General features: G+C 38.4%; 1 protein-coding gene across 2 annotated transcripts in view; it reads right to left on the bottom strand.

Moving 5' to 3' along the window:
- The window catches only part of tyw1 (tRNA-yW synthesizing protein 1 homolog (S. cerevisiae)), a 65,433-nt gene that overhangs the window by 11,533 nt on the left and 34,575 nt on the right, over positions 1-19,325 (bottom strand). Inside the window, exons 12-14 of one of the 2 annotated variants that reach the window (XM_084950050.1) lie at positions 18,200-18,377; positions 14,204-14,339; positions 8,309-8,419 (exon numbers count right to left, since the gene is read on the bottom strand). In XM_084950050.1, coding sequence (XP_084806176.1) covers positions 8,309-8,419; positions 14,204-14,339; positions 18,200-18,377 — 425 coding nt within the window. The other variant, XM_084950051.1, reaches the window with a different exon arrangement.

The following is a 19,325-nucleotide window of genomic DNA, read 5'->3' on the forward strand; positions in this document are numbered from 1 at the left end:
AATAAAAGGTGTGATTCACAATAATCGTAATGTTTCTCACAAAGTTTAGTGAAAGGCAGTGAAACCAATAAAGTTAATGCCTAAAGATAAAAATTTCATTAGCCACAAACCTTTGAATGGTTTTGTTAAATATACTGCTGTAGGTCATCTTCACAGCATAAAGCACACCTGAACAGTATTTTATAAGTTCTTATAAGCTTGAAGAAAATGAGCTGAAAGACCCTGTTTTACACAGTTCCTTCAGTATGATATATTGTTGTCAACATTTATTTCACAGTTTTCATTTTTCAGTTGTTGTTCCTTTAGCGGTCTCCTCATCTGCCTCCACCTCAGCCTCTCCCATCATCCTCCTCTATCACACCAATCCTCTGCTTGTCCTCTTTCACTACATTCAAAAATGTTCTCTGTGGTTTTCCTCTTTTCTTCATGACTGGCAGCTTCATATTTAACATCCTTTGCCCACTATATCCACTCTCTCTCCTCTGCCCATTACAATGCTCAATCCTAATCCTGTCCATAATGGTCCCAATGGAAATCTTAACATCTTCAGCTCTGCCACCTCCAGTTTGGTGCCCCTACTTTTTCTTAGTGTCACCATCTGCAAACCATCATAGGACTCACTAAAAACTCAATTTGGCTGCTCAGATAATCACACTAGATGAATCTGCATTGTTGATTTTTTATGTCATATGCCTTTCCTGAAACAACACTCCCAGGGATCTATGTCTCCTCTCATTCTCAAACTGAGGATCTTTTGCTTTTAGGCGAATACATTAACCACTGCACCACTAAGCACTGTAACTAAAGCTGTGTAAATCATCTCTTTCACTCTTGGTACAATCCACTATTTAAATACTGTACTGTGACTCTTCTTTTCTGAGTCTGCTTTTGTTATCTTTTAGAGTCTTTGTTAAGTAAGACCCAAAGAAAAAGCCCCAAGTACTAATTTGTCTGTTAGAAATAATCTATTTGGCTTCAAACTCTGGAAGTTTGAAGACATGACATGTCCAGGGAAGTAAAAATAGTTGATGCTTCACCATTTCACAGAGCCAGATTTAAAAAAACAAAACAAATCTGATGGCTGAGGTGAAATTTTTTAATCCAATAAAAATAATTTTCACCTAAGAAAGAATTGGTTGTCAAATGAAACAAACAGTTTCATTTCTCTGTTGGAGAATTTACTCCACTCCTCAGAGAGAGGCTACCCAAACAGCAGTTTTACAACTGATCTCTTTCTCGCACCGGTCCACCCATTTCAAGACTGCCATTCACATTTATTCTAGTCAATCTACTGAGGAGCTGTAGGGGATCTGTGAATCCAGTTGTGAGCTGCAGCCATTTCTACACTAATCCAACCTCATATGTCTTCTAAGACTGATTGCAAATTCACTGCACCAAAAAAAAAAAAAAGTTAACACAGAGTGTAAAATTTCTTTGGGTTGGGTTTGAAAAGACAGAAATTGGGTGGCTGAGAGCAAACACAGTGGGAGCGCTGTACAAAATTGATGGGAGACCTTGGAGTTATCAGCCTTGCCCGGAGGCCTGCTGAATAAAGATCAACCATTCAGGACTCTGTATAAATCATCAGGAAGGGGCCTGCGCAGGAGGAGTGTGCAGCAGGAAGAGATGGGGAAAGATCTTTGAGATATATGGTAGAAGATATTGTACTATGTGGGAGAGATGGAGCAAAATAATAAGAGTCCCTCACCTGTTCAAATAATCTATGTCTCTTACCTTTAATGGAAATCATAAATGTTGGTCATTGAGGCCTCACTCACACTGTGCAACATATCCCTGTGCACTTTTCACCAAATTTATCTCAATACGCTTACATGCTGGCCTGGCTCTTCTCTTTCTGTGTCTCTTTTGCTCTCAGTAATCCATTTCCTTTCAGACCAAGTGAGAGACTGTGGCAGAGTAAATGGTATTGATGCTGGACTAAGATGATAAATTAGGCACTGGGCAATTGCACAGAGGATGGTAAACTGTACAGGCAGAATGTGTTGTGCCACATAAGATGACGAACTAGTTATTAGTGGGTCAGTAATAAAGGTCTTGTTGCTGGTGATGGTGGACATGCACATATGCATGCAATTCATCATTCTTAAAGAGCCACAATTCATCTTAATTAATGGATGCTATACACACACACATACAGACTCAATGAACACTGAAGCTGTTCTGAAGGCTCATTTTTAACAACTGTTGAAAAAAAATTGTTGTAATATACCACTGGGAAGGTAATTAAGTTGATTTTTTTCAGGTTTCCAGATGTTTCTGATCATAACTATGGTAACAATGTCATAAATTTTCCCACTTCTATATGTTCCTAGTCTGCTACCCGTAATCTCTCAAAAAAGTCTTAAACCTAGCATTTTTTCCTTATCCTATCCGCAAACCTTTGGACTTTAGCACTTTTAGACTGAAGCATGTTTGTTAAGCCATTTATCACTGACCTATGAATTTATTCATGAGGAAAGAATGGCACCTAACTCAAGGGTTAACTAGTATTGTGTCTACAGATAACAGACAACTCGGGAAAGAACCAATTTAAAATACATAAACACCTAAGATAATTTCGTTTGATAATAAAATTGTATTTTTTGCTGAAACAAGGTGATTTCCAAAAACCTAAAACTTGGCATATCTTGGCATGCTGTGCAGTGTGTCCTTAAAGATAAAATGAGGAAACTGGACAAATAAAGGACAAAAGAAAAAGAGAGTTCAGTCTTGAAGAATAAAGGTGGTCATACCAAATACTATTATTTTAATAGTATTTGGTATAGTACATGCAGACATAATATTTCCATGTCTGCATGTGTTTCAGTAAATCACTGCAACTCTTTCCCAATTTTCCTACCAAAATATAAAGAAACAAGGGGTGGTTTAGGACTGTTGGAAAGTACTGTAAATCTTAAAAAAAAGGACAAGTTAAGATTATTATAACTACTAAAGCCATTCACAGGCCCAAGCAACCCCATCGGTCAGCAGTAAAAGCCAATTTGAGAGCTAGCGATATGATGACAAAGGAATTCGCTCTATCATACTGTCATTAATGCATCCTGGGATGTACTAATTACTGGACCCATGATGCTGAAGTTGATAGCTTGCCCAGAGCTGCCAGTAGCCAGAGAAGTTTATCTGTTCAGTAAGGGACAATATACTCTTCATTGTGGAAACAGGGAAGAGGAGGACAGAGAGATAAGAGGGTGACAGAGAAAGATAATTAAGGAAGAAAAGACACAAAAGCCTTTATAACATGAAGGAGAGTTCACCCTGAGAGTGACCTGTGCAAGAGAGACAGCTTAAATTATTAACTGTCAAGATGAGGCAGAGATTTCACTGTGATTTTCAGTGATCTTAAGGTCAGACTTTGAGAGACCAAAATTGTATAAAGACTGATAGATATATAATTACATATGTACAACTGAATATTGGACAAATGCTAGGGCAAATGTGGGCATTGAATAAAGCAATAAAGTACCGCTGTCCCCGCTACCACATAAAATGTGGCTGTATTTGTGAGGAAGTAAGCCGAAATTAGTGCTGTAGAAGTTATGACTTTCCAATATATTATTAAAAATATTGCTTAAATGTGATCAATAACAGAGAATTGTGTAAAATATCCATAATAATTTGTCATCTATGTTTTCAAATTAGTTTTGTCTTTATGTACCTTTGTACTTTATGGTAATCACTGTGCAGATACTGATGACAAGGAAACAGCAAGTTGTACTATTTACAGCACAGGTGTGTATGTGACGGTCTCAAGTCCGTCAAGACAAAGCGGTTTGCTTGTCATGCATCACATTTTAATTAAAGCCCTAATGCATTTACATACAGTATATCAGTGGTATCACTCCAACTGCTAGTCACTTCAAATGCTAGCTTCCAAGTTGAGATAAGCGCAACCGAGTGTAACTCATCACTACAGTACTGAATTTTATGGACATTTCAAGGTCTCTGGATGCGGCATCGCTGTTAGTCTCCTGTACCAGAGGCTGTGGTCTTTTATTGGCTGACGTTTTTACACACTCCAGAGCACAGGCAATTCTGTTAATGTGGGTTTGTAGTTTGCCTTCATTAAAGAAAGGCATATAAGAAAAGACAAGCCAAAAATATTTCAATGTCTGACGTCCCATATTTGGTGGTTTCCTCTCCACTACAATGCTCCCCACTGTCTTGTTAGTGTTCTGCCTCTTCAATATAATAAAATGGCATGTAGTGTTGGGTCAATACAGAGTCCTGTGAGAGAACGTCAATAATAAATTGTCTCAGTAGACAACTTGGATTGAAAAAGGAGCACATCATAAACTCGATCATGTAGCAAAGCCTTGCTTGAAGCACAGTGCCGATTACTTGAGAGCAATAAAACACAGCAAGCAAAGCAAACTTAGTACGATGTACATAAAAGAACTGGGGGAGATACAGATGGGGACCCATTAATTACCACACAGGCGGTTGAATTTTTGCACACATGGCAAATTAAGTCCTTTTTCTTCTACAGCACCTACAAAGCAAGCTATAAAGGTATGTCACTACACAACTTTAAATAGTAGAAATAAAGATCAGGTAAAAGGATGAATTGGTAACAAACAACTACAACTCACTATAAAGAATAAATTGGAATACTTCTATGGCTTAACGTGTGAGTATCTAGACAGGTAACTCAGTACATATGCCCAACCCTGCTAATCCCCAGCAGCTCTGTAAAAGACTACATTTAAAAAAGTCTAAGTACCAAAGTTGCATGTCATACTTGAGACATCAAGTATTCTTTACAAGACTGAAGTCTTCCAATGTTATGGTAATAATTTTTTCCAAGCTCCCTTGGAAACGCTTGACAAGCCTGACATTAATGCTCTTAACCAATCCTTGCCATGCAGCCAGTTTCTAAAAGAGTCAGATTATAAGCTCAGAGCAAGACATGTTTAGAAATGATTTTTAACCTGTTGACCATTTCCATATGGCAACTTACTTCAATATAATCTAGCTAAAGACACAAAAAGCAAGCTCTAAAAGGTTCAGTTTAGGTGAAAGATAGCTTATCCTACCAAGTTCTGTGCCAGAACCTGAGAGAAGTTTTGTCTTCCCAACCTGTCATCTAAATACAGAAAAAAGTTGATTTACCATGAAAGGATACATGTCGTATTTGGAAATGATAAAAGAAACAGTAGAACTACAGTGACTGATTTTGCTATGTTGAACAATACTTAAAAAAGTATTTGAAACAATATGTGCTTTAAAGTTACATAAAAGATCAAGGCTAAAGATTTAAACTGAAAATGTAGAACGCACTTGTGCCTTTTATATACTAACATGTTTAATCTAATGACATGACATCCAGACAGTGCTACAATGTCTGGTGTGAACAGCAAAATGAAAAGACTGCTCAGGTCAACAACAATCTTACTTGTGGTCCTGCATAGATTGCTTATAACAAATTCTGTTGTGTGTGTCTGTGTGTCGTTGCACATTCAGCAACATGATGCAACATCAGAAGAGCAGAACATGAATCGGGAGAGGAGATGATTGCTGCTGAGTTCTGCAAAGTGTCATCTCACTTTCTCTCTGTGGAGTTTGCAGAAGTCAAGACTGTGAACCGAGATAGCAAAACAGGCACATTTCTACGGTCTTTTTAAGTGTCAGCAGTCTGCTCAAATATGCTATGGTGGGCTACAGAACACCTCAGTAAGCAGGAGCAGAATTACAGCAAACTATAGTCTAGAGCAGGGACATATAGTGAACAGGGCAAATCTTTCTGATAGAAGAACTATTTAATGCAAAGACAGTAAATGTTATTTATCTAAGCTATATCTAACATGCCCCACATTGAAATGTATTGTTAGTGTGTGACTAACAATCACAAAAACTGTTCTGAACCCAAGTGAGTTTGCAAAGTGTGAGCAACAGTGAGCATGGAGTTAATGCAGGTGGGCAGAACAAGTGATTTAAAATAAATAAATTTCCACTTTGTAACTTAGATTAAAATTGGCATTAAATGTGTATAATGCAAAGGGAATGAACTAACAAACAAAACCTAGGGATTTCATTTTCTGAAAACACACAGAAGACAAACCCTCATCTTTAACCTCCTTTAACGATGCTCTTGATTAAGACTTTTAATCCCCAAATGCTCCTGACTGGCTGATAGATAACATTGTGCTTGTACAACCCAGCTCCCAGGTGTGATTCAGTGTAATTGTGGGCAGCCTAGTACTAAAAAACCCCAAAACATTCACTTCAGTAAATCTAGCCTGCGTGAATGAAGGTTAAAGAAAGTAATAGCTACAATAACAGTGAGCAGTGAGATCCCAGCGGACACTGTGTCATAGTTGGACTCCTAAACTGTACTCTGGATTATGAATGAGAGGATGTGTGGAAGCACTGCCATGTGAGGCTCCGTGCAGACAGAGGCTCACGGTGAATATTAATTTTGACTTTGGAAACCTTGCACCTCTTCTTCTGCCTTTATATCAGGACACTGAAGATAAGGGACAGGTAATGGTGCACATGTAAGATGTGTCATGATGATGTGTCATTTATGTGTAAATGGATAAGGAAAGAAGTAGAGCAAAACACTTCAGACCAATCAGATTACACCTCCACACTCAAGTTAGAGTAGAATCAACACAAGTAATACTCAACTTTGGTTTACTTTTTTAAAAATCTCTGTTTGACATAGCGTTTCTGCTGGCTTACTATTATAAGGAATATAAACTACAAGATGACGCAAATGCCAGACAGAAACAATTTTTTTTTACTTAAAAGAAAAGAACTGTTTATAGTGTTATATTTCTCTTATGTTTCTCTTTTCTCTCTACATTATTTTTATATAGAAATAATTAATTTAGTTAATTAATTAATCAACTAAAATTGCACAAGTCACAAAATCCTGTGTTTTGTCACTAAACCTGCCTCATTTGTCTATGTCTATATGTATGTACTTTTATAATTGACAGACCCTAAAAGAAATAATGAAATCACAGTAGAAGTGACAGAAGATGTGAATAAAGAAGTGAATATTTACATTTATGGTGTCTTTGCATGACAGAATAATCATAAGGCATATAGTGCTTTAATAAGATGTGTGTTTTTTGGGGAATATGGAAGAAAAAGAATTGGGAATTAAATAAACCTGCACTACAAGCGTGTGTTGACAGATCTTAAGATGCAATCTGTGGGACTAGAACACAATAATTACAATTTAATGATACAACACTGACAATTAAGAACTTTCCAGTGGGACATCCCCTAACTAAAATGTCTGGACACTCCAGTCCGGAGGTTAGCAACCACAGGTTATAATTTGGATTAACCGTAATCCTGCTCTTTTTCTCCCATTGTTTGGTAGGAGGAGCTAAAATAGCTTGTTTGATGTTGAAGGTTGCTGACGCCTACCCCAGTAAAACCAAAAAATTTATATTATTATAGATAGATTCTATGTTTTATTTGGGAATAGAATGGTGTGTATGTGTGAGTTTGGTGATGGAGTTTTTATTATGAATGAATTATGAATTTTTTATGAATTATTATGTCTTTTTTTTATGTTTTATGGACAACAGATGGAAATTGGCCCTTGGCTAAAATCTGGTATGTTTACATTCATGTAATTTTTTTACATTTATGTTCATTAACATGCACTGTCCTAAATAAATAAATTAAATTAAATTAAATTCAGTGGAACAGTTACAATAGGAGCATAGAGCTGTCAAAAACTCTGATTATCATTAAAAAAAAAATCTAAATTCATAGTTGTAGATTAACAATTGAGACAACGACTTTTTTTCAACACACTTCCACAAAAGCCTTCCTGTCAGGCAGGGGGCTTGTTTAATTTTGAGCATTCTCCAAACCTTTTCACCACTACAGGTGAGAAGAGCAATCTAGAAACTTTTTGGAGTCTTTACTGACAGAAAAGCCCCTTCCGACTACCTGTTAGTGTCTTTCTGACATGAACGGGATAAAGACATCCAAGATGGGGCTCTATCACCAACACTACTTGATGTGGTGCACTTCATAATGAGCTCAAACTCTTGCACATTTTTCACTATGACAGCTGTAGCTCAGATTGCCACCAGGTGTCCCCTCCCACACTATTAATACCATATCCGCCAAATGACCGAGGATAAGGTCAGTGAATGTGGTACACAGCCCACCAGTTCAGTGAATTTATCCAATATATGTAGTAACAGGAACGGCACAAATGTTTTACACACTTCAGGCAATTAGGCAATCATGCTACACCACAATGATATATACATGAATATACATGCTGAGATAATAACGTAATGTTGTTAAATCCTACCTTGACCTCAATGAAGTCTGGCTGGCCCAATTCTATGAGCTCTGAGTAAGCCTGCATCTCCTCCACATTCCAGGATTTGACCAGCGTCAGTCTGTACACCGTCCTCTGTTTCTGTGGATGAATAAACAGATTTTTGGGAGTGATGTAAGGAGTCATAAGGTGTGGGAATAGCTATGATATCCAATAAAGAGATGCCATATGTATCAATCTTTTAGTTTACATTTCATCGGTAAGAACTTATAAACTTAAGTTCTTAGTGCTACTCAAAAGATTCTGAAGTGACAATATATCTGCAAGACACTTACATATAGATTACAGAACACTGAAGGAAAAACTTCATTTTTAATTCTGTTTCTAAGCCACAGCTACCTTTGTGACTTGTGTATTATATAGAATATTCGTTTAAATTAGAAAGGACAAGCATGCATTATTTACCTCTGGCACACATTGGTATACAAAGCTGATGAGTCATTTCAAACTTTTGATCTTAACCACTTCGGGGTTTTTTTTTTCAAATCACTTCCATTGACAGTATGTCATCACCAACATCTGTTCACTGGAGGCAACACAGCTGCTCACAGATGTCAGCTGCCGTATTTCCTCCTAAATCAGTTAGCAAATAGTTGCTAACCCTCTGTTACAAAAGAGCTGCATGTTATATTATTTACTGCGTAACACTTTTTCAAATTCAATACTTTGCACTACAGATACAACACACAAAAATCTCCACAAAACACTGGGACTCCAGCAGTACTGTAAGCCAGTGAATAGTGGAGGGAATTGTGGACTGCATGTAGACATTTAATGAATAAAAAGCTGCCAGCACCTTCAGTTGTTCGGCTTCAGTAAGCATAAGCTATGTGAGCAGAGGAGATAGAAGTATAAAAAGAAAACAACCGTGAGGCACACTACACAAATGAAATGATGTTTTGGGTAAACATCTTAAAATTTTAGAACTTTTTTTTCCCTTTCAAGGATGAAGAAAGAGAATGACACAGTTCTAGCTGCCACAAAAGACCACGTAGCTCTAGAATTGAGAACCCTAGGCTTTGTACATTCAATAAGCAGGAGTGTGGAGAGTGTAGCCCTAAACTGAGCTGTTTGTTATGAAAATATTAACGTGAACAAAGTAAGTTAAATTATTTAAAAATATTAGAATGAAAAGTACAGAAATTTGTGTTTGGCTGACAATTGATTGTTGTAACAATACTTCTTGGTAATATATGCCTGAAAAGCTTGTTTATTTCCCCTTAAATGGTGGCAAATTTGTAAGGAAAATGCATTTGCAGGTTGAGCAGCATTTGTTTATATTGTCATTTGTGTCATGGTTCTGGGTCTTTGATACAGGTTTGTGAGTTTGCTTAGTCTTTTGTTCACTTCTTGCAGGTTAATGAGATGCTAATGTTCAGTTTGGAGAGCCTCCGAGTTATGTAATGTTTCTAGTTCTTAGTTCTTTTTTTAAAAAATTCGTTCCCTTTCGTCTCCAGTTTGTCTTAGTCTCTCCTTGCTGTCTCCTCCAATGTGTCCCTAGTGTGTAGCCCATCATGTCGATCTATTAATGTCAAGTTCGGTGTCATTCTCTTTCTCTCCTTGCTCTCGCTCTGTTTAGTCAGTCACGTCTCAGCGCTGTTCCCCTATCTCGTTAGTTAGATTATTGTTCAGCCGTGTTCCCCAGGTGTTTCCTCTCTGCCCTGATTCCCTCATGTGTATATATCATATGTGTCTCTTTGTTTTCCTTGTTGCGATCTCCCTCTTGCTGCGTGTCCCACTTGTTCAGCGCCTCCAGTGTTTGTTTCCATGAGTGGAGTGGCGGCCAGTTACTTAGTAGGATTTAGTTATTAGTATTTTCCAGAAATAAAGCAGTTCAGTTAAGCCTGAGAGTCCTGCATTTGGGTCCCAACCTGCCTGCCACACTCGGGTTTATGACAATTTGTCAAGAGATTCATATAAGGCTTCAGTGATAAGTCAACTCTTAAGCTGATGTGTTGAAAGCAGGAAATATAGACAAGGGTAAGGATCTGGCTGCATTATTATGGCCCTGGACAGAGTTGTTATGACTGCTCACTGCAATTGTAAAACAGCGGGTCACAAGTCCACCGACATGTATGGAGGACCCATTTTACAGCTTACAGCACTTTAGGATAAGCATCTGCTTTAAAGATGTTGGGGCCTGAAGCCACAGGACACCTTATAAAGTCCATGCCTCTGTGGATTAGACCTATCTCAGCAGTCCAAAGGGTACCTACACAATACTGGGCAGGCTTAAATGTTAAAATTATAAACAGCTTTGAACTGAAACACGGGATAAGAATACCTGATCTGTATCTCATGAGTCGGCCATTTTTCCCAGGTAAGTAAAACAGGAAATATAGAATCACAGTTCAGTGGTGTACATACAGTAGGAACTGAATTGTTGTCAATATGACAGAGAGGAAGAGAAGCAAGGAAAGACAAGAGATTGTAAGAACAGATGACATGACAAATGGTTGGTACAAAGACTCAAGCAAATAACATCGAGAAAAGAAAGCGCACTCTTTCCCTTATTTCCTCTCCATCTTCCTCTTGCACTCGAAGATTATCTCTAACACTAAGTCCTTTCAGCCCAATAGGGAAGGGGATAATTGGCCAGTGGAAGCAGGGAGGTGAGGTATTTCAAGCTGTCTCTATTCCAAATCCAACACGAAGGCACAACTCTATCAATCCCAAGTGCACTGGCAGGGAGACCAAGTGGGGGAGAGGAGGAGAGCTGTCAAACAGAGAGCATAAAGGATAAGCGCCAAAGAGGATGGAGAGAGAGAGCCCACCGTGAAATGAAGACTTACGAACAGGGAGGTGAATGGGATGGGAGGGGGATTGGCAACAGAAAGGTTATTTCTGGACACTGCACACAGACATGCTGTAGTATTACAGTCAGATGTGCATATGCAAACACAGAAGTACAGGTACAACATCCATATTGAACTGAATCACATGACCTCTAATGCTAGATAAACATCTGTGTTCATGTACTTTGTCCTGAACCATCAACCTTCCAATTAGTAGATGACCTGCTCTACCTCCTGAGCTCCAGCCAACCCTATGGACACATACACTACAATTCAGACTATTAAAAACAAACAATATGCAACATTCTCATGCCCCCCAGAATGGCACGGCATACATAATTGCAAGGTCTGCAGATTTGACTTTTGCTGACATTTATGCAAAACAGATTGTGCGCATTAAATGTCATCGCTAGTATCACTAATATGCAATATGCAAATGAAAATGCTTAGCCAAGAAAAACTGATATCAGATATTTCTGACAACTTCAGAAATAATTGTATTGATTGATGCCTCATCTGACTTTTAGACAATGGAACAATATTTACAATAATGAGATTGCAGGCAGAAATCAGTAAATATGCCACAGGGTAAAATTGTGTGTGCACGTGTGTGTACATCTCATATGTGCAGTTACAGCACATTCATATTTTCCTGCTGTGGTCAGGTTAAACTGGTGATATAGATCCAAAGAGTGTGATGATCACTTGTAGTTTGCTTCAAGCCAAGCACTGAACAACACCTCAAGCTGGGCAGCATTAATGAAGAAGTCCCAATATTAAAGGATTAAACATGAGGACACAGGCTCATCACAGATACAGCTGAGAAAGTATTTTTCAAATTTGTATGTTATGTTGCTGCTCCATAATAAATACGTTTTGATTTTTTTTTGTAAATGTATTTATAATTCTAACCTGAAACTGAATTTCAAAATTTGTGTTAAGACTGCTTGCTTGGCAACTATATTTTAGTTTAGATACTTTTTATTTCCTTTGTTGATCTTAGAGATGATCGATAGCGGCACACTACTGTATATAATATTTTATATCAAAGCAAAAAACAAAATGTTCACAGAAACTGCCTGCAATGCTAAGAGACAGCTCCGTGTTGGGAATAAAAAAAAATAGTGGCAGAGAATAAACCATGGTAAGAGAGGTAACCAGCAAACTGATGACCACTAAGCTTCAGAGATCCAATTTGGAAATGAAAAAGCTCCAGGAAAACAATCATAACCACACCTGTACAGTACATTGATCTGACTTTCATGGTAGAGTGGGCAGACAGAAACCTGTATACAATATATAAGGGGCTATGATGGGCAAATACTGGCAAATATAAGCATGTTATGTATCAATGAGATGTCGTAGGGCATCTCATTGAAAAAATAAGAAGTGTGTTGCAAAGCTCACTCCATGCCCTTTCATATGATATATTACTCGATGTGGTTTCTTGAATTTGAAGGTCAAGTTTGACCGTGGATACTAACAATGGAGGGGTCAAGGTCAAATGCTTAACCAGCCTAAGTACTCATGTGCCTCCAAGACCTAGTGTAGTTTTAAGACTATCCATAAAAACTGTGGGTAATATATTTGGTGTGACCTTGACCAAGATGCCATTGTCACCAAAATTAGATCAGCTCGAGCTACTATTGGGATCTACCATCACACAAAATTTGGAAATGATATCATGAAAACTGCTAACAAACAGACAAACAAATTGAACCGATTATATACTCCCTTCCTTTTGGGGGGAGAAGGAGTGATTGCTCACGTCTTCTGTACAGTAATTTAATTATAAGTTAATATACAAGTTTAAAAAAACAAACAAAAAACAACAAGCTGAAGGAGGGTTGACATTACCAAAATGCTGCAACATAAAATGTGAAAAAAAAAGTATCTGCATACTTATTGAACAGGTTTTATTTGCAATAGAGACACTGCAGACTTTATCTTTCTCAAGGTCATTTGGTGGTTAATAGACCCATTTATTTATTTATTTATTTGGGGGGGGAGCAGCCAGGTAGCAAGATGGAGGTTGTGATAATGGATTTTCCCTCTTCTTGGAATGACAAAAACTTCTAAAAGCCTATTGAAAGCACTTTAAACCTGCTGAAATGAATCTATGAGCACAGATCACAAAGACAAGTCGATAAGGCCACTGTCACCACAATAAGAATGAAAACAAAGGTCTCTGTTTCTCTTAAAATTGCAAAAAGAACAGGTAGAATAGCAAGGCGACATTTCACACTTGAACAGCTGCTCCCTGTCATTTGTTGGGATCTCAGTGTCAATATATGGAAATGGGTAAACAGAGAAGACCCCTCCTTCTGAGGTTTCTACAAAGGTCGATCAAGCCAACAATCTTTAATTGCTTCTACGAGTTTATCTCACAATCTGAGACAATGTTGTCGCAGGCTTTATTCTGTATACTAATGTGCTAGTGAATGTTTGTGAATTAGGTCCACACTTACACTATGATATTAAAGTAGTATTAGTCAAAGACTGCTGTTGTAAGCTGTTATGACCTGGGAAAAAACATATCAGCAACTGTTTTATAGGCACTAAATTAATCATATTTACAGTGACATTCAGGTTAGTGAAATTCTATAGGCTTTAACAGCAGCATAACATCCACTCATTAAAACTGTAACTGTGACTGACACAGTATAAAACTGATAATTATCACATCTGCGTTGCAGGTTTAAGAATGACTTCATTTTTTTCAATTAAAATATGGTATTAAAATACTACATTGCCACTGCTAATTTTTGCTATATTTTTTATGTAACCCAGGACAGTTATGTGGTTTGGCTCTGGGCCAAGATTTTTAGGACAGGAATAACAATGTATGAATGTGTGAAAAACATTTTATTTTTCTTTTAATTTAGCGTCCCAATGGAAAGCAAGCACATTCTTTTTAGGGCTCAATACCATGCTATCGTAAAAGCCTGCAGATAATTTAATAATCCTAGTTTTTTATCCAGTTGAATTTTACTGAGGAGTCAGATTCTTTATCAAACTGAACCCCACAGCCCAGCCAATCACTTGTCTAAGATCCTGGATGAAAGCTTACTTTTTCTCCCAGGGCCTTGAGGCTATCCAGGAAGCGCGGCCAGAAATCCTTGAAAAGTGGCCGGTCAATCTTCTTCAGACTGTCTTGGGTGCTGGCATCCACACTGACATACAACTGAGTAACTGGCACCAAACTCCTAAAAAGAATTTGGTTGAGAACAAAAGACAATAATTATGTAGCTGCTGCAAAATTTAAGACGCATTTAAAACAAAAATTACATTCTCCTAAGAAAACACAGTTCTCTGATGCAGGCACTTATATCCTATTCAGACATCGTGATTAATTGCCAACTTGATTCAGTGACAAGAACATCAAGTCAAATACTCATTGTTGTTAAAGGAAAGGTTTTCTTTCTTTTTCTATAGATAATCAATAAACAAGGAGAATACTGAGCTGGAGCTGAGAAAGAAACTGTAAAAATAAAGAGTACCTATTATAAATATCAAGTAAGAAAAAAAAACTTATTTGGGTGAAACTGAACTTTGGTCATATAAGTAATCAGAAAAGAGTAATAGAGCAGAAAGTACCACATGAAGAAAGTTTATAATACTGGTGAAAGAACAAAAAAAATATATAAAGAAAAAAACAAAAACACACGTCCCCTTGTTAAAAGAGCAGTGGGATAGATTCTCCAACCCAAAGTGCAACAGCTCATCTCCTATAAGGTAGCTCTGGCAGACAGGATAAATGGCTGATGCCTGGTGTCCTTGCCTTTAACTTGCTCGATGACTATGTGATAAGTCTGTGACAGGCCAGTTAGCCACAATATTGGATATGTCAGTGTGTGTCGTGAAAACCGGTAAGTGGTTCTTGATAGAGAGGTCAATATCCTGTTCATTTCAAATGGCTCACGCAGCATTCATCCTTTACAGTCTAGACTGATAGAAAGTGGCAGCAGTATTCTGTGTACTAAATGGGAACACATACAATATTTTTTTCTTTTTTAAACAAGCAGCAGCATCTTCACTAAGAGTCTGTGTGGCTACAAAACCACTGAAAGATTAAAAGGCAATGATAAATTTAGTTAGTGCAGAAGTGGTAACTTTCCTCTTCGGAATGAAGAATAACATAAAAATACAATAAAAATTTCTGTCTGCTGATCTAATCAAGAATTTAGCAGATTTATTCAACACTCGTAGAATGGGCAATTGTGGCTCAAGAGTTGGCAGTTTGTCTTGTAAATGAAAGGTTGCTGGCTCGAGCCCCGGCTCCGACAGTCTCTGTCGTTGTGTCCTTGGGCAAGACACTTTAGCCATTGCCTACTGGTGGTGGTCAGAGGGCCCAGTGGCGCCAGTGTCCGGCAGCCTCACCTCTGTCAGTGCGCCCCAGGGCAGCTGTGGCTACAATGTATCTTGCCATCACCAGTGTGTGAATGTGTGTGTGAATGGGTAGACGACTGAATGTAGTGTAAAGTGCTTTGGGGTCCTTAGGGACTAAGTAAAGCGCTATACAAACAGGGCATTTACCATTTACCAACACTCAATTGGAAAACTTATTCTTGAATAAAACATGTCTGCAAACAAAGTAACATTTGTGTTAGGTAACATTGTTAATAATACAACAGATGTGCACTTTTTTGTAGCATGACAATGTTGCCCTGACAAAACTTTTGGTACTTCGTCTTACACTTCACATTACATATTGTATACAGTGGCTTGCAAAAGTATTCGGCCCCCTTGAACTTCCCCATATTTTGTCACATTACAGCCCCAAAATGACTCAATTTTATTGGAATTCCACGTGAAAGACCAATACAAAGTGGTGTACACGTGAGACGTGGAACGAAAATCATACATGATACCAAACATTTTTTACAAATAAATAACTGAAAAGTGGGGTGTGCGTAATTATTCAGCCCCCTGAGTCAATACTTTGTAGAACCACCTTTTGCTGCAATTACAACTGCCAGTCTTTTAGGGTTTGTCTCTACCAGCTTTGCACATCTACAGACTGAAATCCTTGCCCATTCTTCTTTGCAAAACAGCTCAGTCAGATTAGATGGACAGCGTTTGTGAACAGCAGTTTTCAGATCTTGCCACAGATTCTCGATTGGATTTAGATCTGGACTTTGACTGGGCCATTCTAACACATGGATATGTTTTGTTTTAAACCATTCCATTGTTGCCCTGGCTTTATGTTTAGGGTCGTTGTCCTGCTGGAAGGTGAACCTCCGCCCCAGTCTCAAGTCTTTTGCAGACTCCAAGAGGTTTTCTTCCAAGATTGCCCTGTATTTGGCTCCATCCATCTTCTCATCAACTCTGACCAGCTTCCCTGTCCCTGCTGAAGAGAAGCACCCCCAGAGCATGATGCTGCCACCACCATATTTGACAGTGGGGATGGTGTGTTCAGAGTGATGTGCAGTGTTAGTTTTCCGCCACACATAGTTTTGCATTTTGGCCAAAAAGTTCCATTTTGGTCTCATCTGACCAGAGCACCTTCTTCCACATGTTTGCTGTGTCCCCCACATGGCTTGTGGCAAACTGCAAACGGGACTTCTTATGGTTTCCTGTTAACAATGGCTTTATTCTTGCCACTCTTCCATAAAGGCCAACTTTGTACAGTGCACGACTAATAGTTGTCCTATGGACAGATTCCCCCACCTGAGCTGTAGATCTCTGCAGCTCGTCCAGAGTCACCATGGGCCTCTTGGCTGCATTTCTGATCAGCGCTCTCCTTGTTTGGCCTGTGAGTTTAGGTGGACGGCCTTGTCTTGGTAGGTTTACAGTTGTGCCATACTCCTTCCATTTCTGAATGATCACTTGAACAGTGCTCCGTGGGATGTTCAAGGCTTGGGAAATCTTTTTGTCGCCTAAGCCTGCTTTAAATTTCTCAATAACTTTATCCCTGACCTGACTGGTGTGTTCTTTGGACTTCATGGTGTTGCTGCTCCCAATATTCTCTTAGACAACCTCTGAGGCCGTCACAGAGCAGCTGTATTTGTACTGACATTAGATTACACACAGGTGCACTCTATTTAGTCATTAGCACTCATCAGGCAATGTCTATGGGCAACTGACTGCACTCAGACCAAAGGGGGCTGAATAATTACGCACACCCTACTTTGCAGTTATTTATTTATAAAAAATGTTTGGAATCATGTATGATTTTCGTTCCACTTCTCACGTGTACACCACTTTGTGTTGGTCTTTCACGTGGAATTCCAATAAAATTGATTCATGTTCGTGGCTGTAATGTGACAAAATGTGGGGAAGTTCAAGGGGACCGAATACTTTTGCAAGCCACTGTGTATGGGTATAAGGAGAGGAAAAGAGAAAAAACACACTGAAGGGATGTCAGAAAACAACACAGTTATAGTGCTGTGTTGACAGAGTGCAGAGTAGAACCTGCAGTGCTGTGAATAATGACCTGGTGAGGTTACTGAGTGTGACTCACAAAAACTTTTCATGTTGATGTTTACAGTCCTTCCTGAATCTCAGGCACATTTCACTTACTACACTTAGTATCTAACAACTGTGTTTGTGGTGAAGCTGTCGTGAAAGAAACATTAATAAAAACAATCGAGACCTTGATTCTTATCGTGGTTAGGAATTTTTTAGTAGGTGAAAAAAATGGGTTTGGAATCTACAGTATGTCTTACGGATTAACTACAGAGACCTCACCTTCATAAGGGAAGTCAGAAAATAATATATTTTTACACACTCAGGCAAAGGTACCAACAATCAGCCATTATGGTTTAAATGTTTTTTTTAATATAATTATAGGAAAGCGTTCAAATTATCCCAGTACATGCAAACATTTAAGGTTTTTAAAAATCCATCAATTTAATGAAGGTTAATTGAAATTATGTCCTGCTCAAAGCACTGAAAAATGGATTATCTTACACCCCCCCCCGACTGACTCTTTGATCTTCTTGTTAGGGTTAGGTAGGTTATTAAAGTATGAAAACAGATCAAACTTATTTTAAGATTACTTTAATAGTAAGAACAAAAAGATCATGTAACACACAAAGAAGATATTTTTTCATTTTGCTTGTACCTGATTTCCTGGGGGAACTGAGCATTGGTTACCAAGAAACTGGAGATCTGATGGTGGTGGAGGAGGCGAATGAAGTTGTTGATTTCAGGATACATGATTGGTTCACCAACCAAGGACAGGGCGCAGTGCTTGACTGCTAGGCCCTCCTCATACCTGTCAGGCTTTACTCCAGGGACACCTAGCAGGAGAGACATCAATGTCTGAGTAGATCATAGTTGTCAGACACAAAAAACAACTGTGTGAAGCAATAGACTGAGGTGAGGTTTTGAACTGAAGGCTGTTTTAGTGATTACCCATTGTAACAGGGCGGCCCTTAGCGGCTGGAAACACAGTGAGATCAACCAAGGCACGTGTAGTGGAACAAAAAGTATCTATTTGCTATACAGCTCGCCTTACAACAATTAACTCGTCGAGCTTCTTCACAGCACAATCAACCCCTCTAATGACAACTGGCAGCCTTAAATATGTTCAGCTGTCACAGACTAAACCATTATTCCACTCTCAGGTAAATTATTAAATCCCAACCTTCCACCACAGTACACAATATACCAATTAGAATAAATAAATACATAAATACATTTCACATTTTCATATTGATAAATAATTCACACTTTAATTTTACACCAAACCCAATATTATAAAAACCCAGAAACCTCAAGCACAAAAAGATTCACCACACTCTCTTAACCCATGGTCTCTCCCGGAACCTTTAAATGGTGTCTGGACCACCAGGGAAACATTTGCCCAAACACCTCGAAGAGGACACAGGCAAGAAAGGTGAGTAATCATTATCTTACAAACACTTATTTGCACCACTTTTATTCCTAGATTTCACACACACACACACATTTGCATTAGTGTTCCTTACTGGTAAACTTTAATCACAATCTCAATCACCATTCTTCTCTCCTCATAGACAACCACCACATTCCTTGATGAGGAGCAGCTGTGCAGGATCTGAAACAAGGCTACCAACTGATTTTAAAATTCCCAATAAATAATTAAACTTCTTGTGTGCAAATGTTTTACTGTGCAAATCCATGCTTAAAGTGCAATGCTAAATAAAGTGCTTGATAAGGTGCTTTTAATAAAGTGAAAGGTGTGCTCTAAAGTTCTATACAGATAA

This window comes from Perissodus microlepis, chromosome 14 (assembly GCF_051167445.1).
Source record: "Perissodus microlepis isolate ML-2025 ecotype Zambia chromosome 14, ASM5116744v1, whole genome shotgun sequence".
In the NCBI taxonomy this organism is placed as follows: Eukaryota; Metazoa; Chordata; class Actinopteri; order Cichliformes; family Cichlidae; genus Perissodus; species Perissodus microlepis.